This window comes from Otolemur garnettii, unplaced genomic scaffold (genome assembly GCF_000181295.1).
Source record: "Otolemur garnettii isolate 467f Iridium unplaced genomic scaffold, OtoGar3 scaffold00066, whole genome shotgun sequence".
Classification (NCBI taxonomy): domain Eukaryota; kingdom Metazoa; phylum Chordata; class Mammalia; order Primates; family Galagidae; genus Otolemur; species Otolemur garnettii.
Window position 1 is genome coordinate 10,304,110 of NW_003852461.1, and position 9,425 is coordinate 10,313,534.

The following is a 9,425-nucleotide window of genomic DNA, read 5'->3' on the forward strand; positions in this document are numbered from 1 at the left end:
CCCCGCCCTCTCCCCCTCACTGGTGAGCCTCCTCCCCAGCTCCTCACTCTGGCCCCGCCCTCTCCCCTCACTGGATGAGCCTCCTTCCCAGCTCCTCTGGCCCCGCCCTCTCCCCCTCACTGGATGAACCTCCTCCCCAGCTCCTCACTCCGGCGCCACCCTTTCCCCTTTCATTCTACAGCTGTTTGTTGTCACAGAATGGAGTCATCTCTGGTGATTTAGAAACAGAGATAGTGAAGAGGGATAAAGATCTGTTCTAGCTGTCAAGTTTGCTTTTCCCTGATAGACTCATATTTTGGACCTAGTCCTTTCCAAGGCATTAGACATGGTTTGGAAGGGACAGGCTGCGTGGTTTGATCTGGGGGTGGAATTTCTGCATCTAGAGGCTTTACTTACCTATTAAGCCTCAAACTAGAAGGATTAGTCCATAAATCACAGGGAAGCAGGGTAGGGGGAGGACCTCGTGTCATCCAGCATCACAGAGATCAGTTTTCCCCCCACCTGAGAAATGTTTCCCGACTCGCCCAAGCCCCGTCACCTGGCTGCAGAGGGAGGTTGATGAAGGCAGACAGTGAGACTCAGCTGCTGCCTTTATCAAGGACCTGGTCCCTGACTGCGCAAGTACGGATGCAGCCAGCTCCTCAGTGTACCCCCATGACTGGCCAGGCTTCAGTCTCCCTTCCAGCGTGTGAGGGAAAAATTCTCCGCTTATCATTTCCAGGGCTTGCGGCTCATTTTCACAGATGGTTCTCGCATCATCTTCCGACTGAGCGGCACTGGGAGCGCAGGGGCTACCATTCGACTGTACATTGACAGCTACGAGAAGGACATTGCCAAGATCAGCCAGGACCCCCAGGTAATACACAAGCCCCGTGCCCTGATTAGTTCTTCTGTTTGAGGGAAGGACAGTGATCCCATTGAGGCTGTGGATCATCAATGCCTACCCTCAGATGGCCTAGCAGGTGCCAGCAGCACCCCCTTCCCTCCATAGTCTTTCAGTGTGTCCTAACAGCAATAACAAATAATCATATCCCTCACAATAAAATCATCATTATAATAAAAATAATTATCTGAGCATTTACTAATTTCCAAGCTCTAAGCACACTGCTTGACTATACCCACGTATCTCTCAAACTAGGTAGACTCTGGCACACAGTTAATGGACGACAGATTCAGTACTGATCCATGAATCTGCCCCTCACTGGGTGCCTGGTCTGATCTGCTTCTAGATTTGGTGGGAACAGGAAAGGCAGTTTCATGTGTACTCACAGAAAAGTCTGCAGACAGCAGCCTGTTTGTGTGCATTCCCCAGCTGCCACAGAGAGTCTCGAGGGCCATATCAGAGAGGAGGGGGGCTCTGGAGCCATGGATGGGACAGAACGTGGAGGACAGTCACCAAAATGGAGGAGCCAAGGGGAGGCAGTGATGTACAGGGCAGCGTCCCCACGAGGGGTCCTCACAGCACTCATGACGGAAGCTCCCCAAGGGGCTCTCCAGAGCCACAACGGGCTGAGGAGCTGTTGTGTTACACTGGCCTTCCAGGTGATTCACAGCACGTACTGCACCTAGAAGACTCCAAGAAAACCTGCAGGAAAGGCTTTGACCCAAGGACCTGAACAGACATTTCTCCAAAGAAGACAGGCAAATGGTCAACAGATTTCTCACCATCACTAATCATCAGGGAAATGCAAGTCAGAACCACAAGGAGACACCCCCTCCTGTCTGTTAGGCGGCTGTCATCAGAAAGATGAAAGATAACAAGTGTTGGCCAGGATATGGGAAAAAGGGGCCCCTCCCACACTGTTGATAGGAATGGAAATTGGTGTAGTCATTTTGGAAAATAGTATGGAAGTTTCTCAAAAAATTAAAAATAGGACTACCATGGGATCCTGTCTCCTGGGTATATTCACAGGAACTGAAATCAGTATCTCGTAGAATATCTACACTCCCACATTGACAATAGCCAAGAAATGGAACCAACTTAGTGCCCATCTGCAAATGAATAGACGAAGAAATCAGGGCAGGGGTCTTTGTGTGTGTGTGTACACACACAGGCTGTCCCAGAGGTTGCCCCCAAACTTGCCATCCATAGGGAAAATGGAAAAGTGTAGCTAAATATACCTTTATTTACAAACTATTCATTACCAGAGCTGGTCAACATGTAGAGAATATTTTGTAAATATCTTGTAAAATTCTGTACAATTTCTCATTTTCCATCCGATGGTGACTTTGGGGGAAACCTCTGGGACACCCTGTATATATATCATTGGAAAATGATTCTCCTTTATAAAAAAAGGAAATCCTGCCATTTGCAACATGGATGAGCCTGAAGGACACTGAGCTGTGTGAGCTAAGACAGACGCAGAGGGACAGATCCTATACGGGCTCATGTGCACGGAGCCCAGGAGAAAGTGAACGCACAGGAGGATGGGGGTGACGCAGAGGGACAGGTCCTGCAAAAGCTCACGTGCATGGAGCCCAGAGGACAGTGAACTCACAGAAGGATGGGAGTGACACAGAGAGACAGATCCTGCACAAGCTCATGTCTATGGAGTCCAGGAGAAGGTGAACTTGCAAAACGATGGGGATGACCTAGAGAGACAGATCCTACCTGGCCTCACGTGCGTGGAGCCCAGGAGAAAGTGAAGTTGCAAAACGATGGGGATGACCCAGAGAGACAGATCCTACCCAGGCTCATGTGCGTGGAGCCCAGGAGAAAGTGAATGCACAGAAGGATGGGGTGATGTAGAGAGACAGATCCTACCTGGGCTCACGTACGTGGATCCCCGGAGAAAGGAAACTCACAGAAGGATGAGGGTGGGGAGGCATCAGTCAGAGGAACAAGATCTCACTTCTGCAGGATGAAGGAGTTCCAGAGGTGCAGGGTGGCAGCTATAATTAATAATACTGTACTGTATACTTGAAGTTCGCTAAGAGAGTAGATCAGGCGTCCTCAAACTACGGCCCACAGGCCACATGCAGCCCGCCTAGGACATTTATCCAGCTCGCCGGGTGTTTTGGCCGCCACTGCCTGTCCTGCTTAGCAGCCGACTCGTCCTGGGGCCCACAGTTCATCCCCGCAACGGTCTGAGGGACAGTGAGCTGGCCCCCTGTTTAAATAGTTTGAGGACCCCTGGAGTAGATCATACTGTTTGCAGTACTTCAACCACAGCAAAAAAGGTGATTATGTGGTGACATTGACGTATTAATTAGCTTCACTATGATAATTAGTTCACTGTGTATATGTGTATCAAAACGTACACCTTAAATATAAACAATTTTTATAAAAACTTAAAAGTAAAGTTGGTAACATACTGGCCATACTTATTTTTCCACTAAGCCTTTTTTCTTCGAACTCCCAGTTACACTCCTGCAAAAATTATTTGGAGACTGGTGGCACAGTGGTTCTGAGCCTAGGTTTCAGAGTTAGATCTTGTTTTAAATTCGTTTCCTGCCACTTATTCAGCGTGTTACTGAGTAAGTCATTTCAGTTTCAAGTCTTGGTTTCCTTGTCTGTCAAAGGGCAGAATAATCCCTACTTCATAGAGTTGTTACAAGCATTGAAAGAGACAATAAATGCACAATTCTTTTTTTTTTTTTTTTTTTTTTTTTTTTTTGAGACAGAGCCTCAAGCTGTCCCCCTGGGCAGAGTGCTGTGGCATTACAGCTCACAGCAACCTCCAACTCCTGGGCTCAAGCGAGTCTCCTGCCTCTGCCTCCCAAGTAGGCTGGGACCACAGGCACCCGCCACAACGCCCGGCTATTTTTTGGTTGCAGCCATCATTGTTGTTTGGCGGGTCCGGGCTGGGGATTCGAACCCGCCACCTTAGGTGTACGTGGCTGGCGCCTTAGCCGGTTGAGCTATAGGCGCCGAGCCAATGCACAATTCTTAAATGCTGTGGCTGACACATAAGATTAACTTTGGATAATGAGGACGTCTTACAGTTTTTTCTTTTAGTGTAAATTTGTTTTTAAATTGTGGTAAAAAACACATAAAATTTGCTATCATAACCATTTTTAAGTATACAATTTAGCAGTGATATATATATGTATAAGTATATTCACATTGTTGTCCACATTATTTTTTGGAGGTTTTTATTTGTTTGTTTGCAAATTGAAAACTCTGTACCCACTGAATAATGGCTCTGTGTTTTCCACCACCCTCAGCCCCGGTACTGCTATTCCTCCTGTGTCTGTGCATTTGACCACACTAGGAAACGGGGCAGTGAGATAGTGCGTCATGTTTATACTTTTCCGGTGTCCAGGCTCCAGTTTCAGTCATCTCCAGAACCCTCTTTAAGAATCCCTATCACATAACTGAGGCAGTGAGGCCTGCATGATTGACACCCACGAAGAAGGAAAGTGTGTTTCATCCTCGATGAGTGCCTGGCCCGTGGTGCTTTCTGCAGCATGGGGATCGGGGGGTTGGGAGAGCCCTGAAGGTGCCCCCGTCCAGCTGGGAGAAGCCTCATCCCTCGGTCCAGGCCCTAGGCAAGCGGTGGGCTCAGCAGGAAGAATCGGTTCTCCCTCTCCCCTAGGTACAGTGCACTGGTGGAGATTCAGATAAGGGAAAGCAACCGTTGGTGGCAGAAAACGCACTGTTCCTGGCTCTGTCATTGAATCTTCCGGTCAAATCACTTCACCTCTCTGAGTACCAATTTTCTTACCTGTAAAAGGGCAGTTCAACCAGACAAGTAGGATTGAAAATATTTATTTAAACAAGAGAGTTCTTGTTTTTTCTTTAAGGGAGAGGTAGAAGGATGTCGGGGGTGGGGAAGGGTTCTCACATTTTGGGAGATCTTTTCAAGGACAGTGTGGGAAGCAAACTGGCGGATGCAAAGGTGGGTGTTGAGATGAAAAGGGAGCATTGCTCAGCCAGGGGACGGCAGCAGGATGGAGAGAAATGGGTGCTGGCGAGAATATTCAGAAGGTGAAAGTTCTAAGTGCTGAGAGAGGGGACGTGGGGAATACAGAGGAAGACATCAGAAGCAACTCTTAGTTCACCTTGCCTGCAGGACTACAATAGAAACTGCTGGACTCAGGGGAAAGAGCATGTTGGTCTTTAGCCTTGTGGAGTTTCAGGAGCTGTAGACCGAGGAGTCGGCAGGCAGACTCCTGGCTCGGAGCTCAGGGTCTGTTTACAGAAAGTGACGGAGAACGCGCTTCTCTCTGTGTCCCCCTCAGGTCATGTTGGCCCCTCTTATTTCCATCGCTCTGAAGGTGTCCCAACTCCAGGAAAGGACGGGCCGCACTGCACCCACCGTCATCACCTAAGAAGACAGGCCAGACGCGGTACGTCTCCGCCCAGGACCCATCCACGCCATCTCACTGAAGAGCCCAGACAGTGACGCCAGGCTTTCTAGGGTTTGACTTTTCCACTCACCAGTTGTTGAGGGACAGTGAGTTTGTGAGCACTGCCAATCGAGACGCCCTTGGGAAAGAGGACCTGGGGGCTGTGCAGGGCCAGCACCTGCACAGCCACATGCAGGCGCTTGTCCCCTGAGCACCACACCGTTCACAACACCACGGAAGGCGGGGGCTGAGCATCAGCAGGCAAGGCTTTGCCAGTGAAATGACAGTGCAAATTCCTTTCTTTTGGCTAAACCAGACCCTGTCATCTATTGTTTACATGTAACCCAGCAAAACACAATTTCTGGTGCCTTCTGTTGGTTAGTTTTTCCCTCGGAGTGAGACGTACCTGTCTATAGATTTCTGCCTTACTTTGCAACACAGTCCCATCCAGACAGAGATTGGGACATTAAAGCAAACCAAGCTACTATCGTGTGTCGTCTATTCTTAACTACAAAGTGCTGTTTTTTTTATTTGAAAAAGAAAGCTTTTTTTTTTTTTGAGGAGGTGGGTATTATACTTTGTTTTGATGTCCTAGCCAGAAAACAAAATGGTCTCTGGGTGAGGTTGAAAGTCCTTAGACAAGAACTGTAATTTTGAATCTTAGCAGGGTCAACGGAGCTAAGCTTGATGTGGTTAACCTGGAACAGGGAGAAAGAAGATGATTTTCAGGAGATCTTAAACAGCAACACTGAGCTGCCCTGATGCCTGTTGGAGGGGCAGAGGCAGAGCCCTCAGGTCCTGGAGCAGGACACGGCCATGTGGCTGGAAGTCTGAGTCGCTGCCCCCCCCCGCACCACAGAGCACTTGCATTCAGTCCACGTTGTAGTTAAAAGTATCAACTTGGGAGCCAACAGACCAAGTCTGAATCCCATTTGAGACCTTCAGTGACCTTTGTGGATCATTTCCCCACCCTGAAAATGGGGATGAGACCGTTCCCACCTCAGGGGTTCCCACCATGAGCGGGTAGCCTGCACAGCACTGTGGGGCAATGTCTGGTTCATGGTAGGTCACCTGCTAAGTGGAAACTAGGGTAACGTTTGAGATGCTGTTTATAGAGAAAAAGCAAAAACTATAGTGTAGCAGCCCGTATAGCCTATGGCTAGGAGGAGTAGAGTTATAAGAAATACCTGTATAGCTCAATAATGGAACACCTTGCTGAAAAGGGCATGGAGAGGGATTTAGCTCTCCTAACAAGCACGAGGGCTCGTGAGATGAGAGCATTGGCAAATTGGCAGTCTCTACACCTGCGAGTGCGTTCTATCACAAACCCGCTTACTCTGACTCTGTCTCCTCTCCTGCCTGCAGAACGCCAGCAAGTCTCTCTGCTGAAGATCACTAAGCTCTGCTGAAGACTAAGCTCTGTCTTTCTAAGAAGACTGCTTTACTCTCTCTCCTGCTAAAGTAGATAGCCCTTAGGCACCTAAGAGAAATTGTTCCTGGGTAAGGTAGCTTAGTAGTCCACATCCGGAACTTAGTTAAGCTGGGCCCGAGACCTGGGGCCTGGGCCCTGACAAGCGGTAGCAGCGTAGCAGTGGTGGGCAGTGACACTATTACACTACTATTTACAATACATTTTGTAGTTTGCCAGGCACATCCTCAGAACCACTTGCCATTTGGGCTATTCCAGAAAGTCAGCCCAGCCCTGTGCCCTGCCCCACTCAGCGACCCTCACTCCCTTTCCGGCCCTTTTCTGCCACCTCCTCTGTTGAATCAGCTGCAGACACTCCCAGTTCTGTGGGCCCTGGAATAGCTTCAAGATTTTCCTCCTCATCCCTGATCGTAATTCAGCTGTTTTCCCTTACCCCATTCAGCTGCAGCTTGGGAGCTAGAAGTTCAGGGGAGACAGAGGACGTGGCTGGGGCCGACAGGCAATGGAGGTGGGCACGGGTAAGGGCCTCCCTTTTCTTTCTGGCTTCCAGACAGAAGCCTCAACACACGCACCCCCAGGGGTAGGGCAAGGGAACCCTAGGAGGCCAGCAGCAGCAGGCACAGCCAGGCCTCCCGCCTCCCAGGACTGATGTGGTCTGTGAGTCAGGCCTGTTTTTTTCTGGGTGTGGTGACGATTACAGTGGGAAAGTTCGGCTGGAACTGGTTGGGGCCCAACTCTGAAATTTCACTTTCCCCTCCCTCTTGACATTCAGCTATTATCTTAGAGAAGCAGTTTCCTGTTCAGGGATGTTCTCCAGATCCAGAAATGGCCTGGCTGCCAGGGCGGGGCCCTGCCTCCTAGGGGATGGCAGCAGAGGCCCAACTCACTGTGCACAGGGGAGTGCCCTTTCCTGGCCCTGGGTCCCTCAGTCTCCCGCCCGAGGGTTCATCCAAACTGCTTCTGTGTTTCTGGTCGATTCACTAGACAGAAGCTGGCCTTGCTGTATAAGAATTGTCCAGAAACAGCACCCTGTGTAAGAGATGTGTGCATGCTGTGTTTCTGCGTCTGAGCCCCCAGCAGAGGGTGGATCTAAGCATAAAACAGCCCTGCTGCAGGGACCACAGCGTCTCTGTGGGCTTTGGCAGGACCGTGGCCTTTTAGCCTCACTCTTGTCCCTCTGATACATTCTCCACGTCACCACTAAGTGCTCTTGCAAACACTGAGGCTCCAGGGCCTTTGTGCAGCCCATAAGGCCCTTATGACTTGCCTGTCACTTACCCTACCTGCCCCTCGCTCTGCTCACAGCCAGGTGTGCTCACTTCACCAGAGACCCTGGCACATGTGTACACACCTGCCGGCAGGCCGCTCTGCCGTTCTCCTGCTCTTCTCCCCACTCACCCACCTTTCCCCTCCTCCACGTCCCCCAGCTCCTGCTTGTTCCTCAGGTCTCAAACATCCAAGCTCCAAGAAGCTCTTCCTGAGCCTCAAATCTGGTTTGGGAGCTGCTTCTCATGTCCCCACAGCACCTGGTTTCCCCGTCCTGGTCTCCACCACTCTCTGTCTTAATAACCTGTCCACTTTACATTCCTCCTGCAGCAGTGGGGGACTCCTAGAGGCAGGGACTGCTTTTTCCACCAGTCTTTACTCGGGATCTATGCTGCGTCTGGCACGTGGCAGAAATCTCATTAAATATTTAATGAATGAGTAAGTAAAACCTGCTAGCGGGATGGCAGACTGTTTTGTTGTGCTGTGATCTCCATAACCGGTGAGGTAACTGTTTCATTGTGCAGTGATCTCCGTAACCAGTGAGGTAGGGTTATCTTAATTTTATAGGTGACAAGTCTTCACCAACTTATATGGCCAGTAACTGGCTAACCAAGACCTCTTTCAAAAAGCTGTAGGGGTAGTAAGTAAAAAAGCACCCAGGATAGAGGGTCAGGGTGAGAGGTACCAGCAACAGGTGGGAGATCTATCATGGTCACTCTAGATGAAACTCTTAATTTAAATGTTAAAAAGCATTTTATCTCCCATTGCTATAAAATTTAACTAGGGATATAGCTGGGGAAGAGTTCTGATGAATGGGCTATTTTTCTTCGAGCAGTAGAATCCACAAAGCCTGTTCAAGCCTCAAGGTCCCCTCTGAGCAGGTTCCTGGAAAGAAAAACATGAAGGGTAAAGCGGGTTCTGGGCTCTGGGCCTCACACCTGCAGGACACACAGCATATGCTTCTGGGAGGCCAAGCAGCTCAGCTCAGCTCTCTGTCAGAATAAGAAGGATTCCCACAAGTCGGTGTGTCAGTAACAAAAGATGTGAGGTCACTGTCGGCAGGGCCTTGTCTCATGTCTGTCTGTCCTGCAGAAACAGTTGAGGTCTTCAGTTTGGTTTTCCACCAAATGTGAAAGTTCCTCATCAATCTGGTGCGTTGGGTTTGGGGTGTGGGCTAATAGCTGTTTTCCTGAGAACATGTCTCTGTGATTCACTGAGTCAGGCTGGCTTAAGAGCAGCTGTCTGTCTGCTTTTCGTGACAATATTGCTCATAACAGCTCTGTCTTCATGGATCTCTTACTTCAGTTTTGTACACTATTATCATTCCAGATAAAGAAGTGAAAATTTCAGCTGGGCACGGTGGCATGTGCTCATAGTGCCAGCTACTGGGGAGGCTGAGGGGGGAGGATTGCTTAAGCCTAGGAGTTCGAGACCAGCC

General features: G+C 49.6%; 1 protein-coding gene across 3 annotated transcripts in view; it reads left to right on the top strand.

Annotated features, from left to right (window-relative positions):
- Nucleotides 1–5,777, top strand: part of PGM1 (phosphoglucomutase 1) — a 69,621-nt gene extending 63,844 nt beyond the window's left edge. For all 3 annotated transcript variants that reach the window (XM_003793135.3, XM_023515126.1, XM_003793136.3), the window contains exons 10-11: nucleotides 722–856; nucleotides 5,185–5,777. In XM_003793135.3, the coding sequence (XP_003793183.1) occupies nucleotides 722–856; nucleotides 5,185–5,274 (225 nt within the window). In that variant the 3' untranslated portion in view covers nucleotides 5,275–5,777. The remainder of the gene's footprint in view (nucleotides 1–721; nucleotides 857–5,184) is intronic.
- Nucleotides 5,778–9,425: the final 3,648 nt, after the last annotated feature.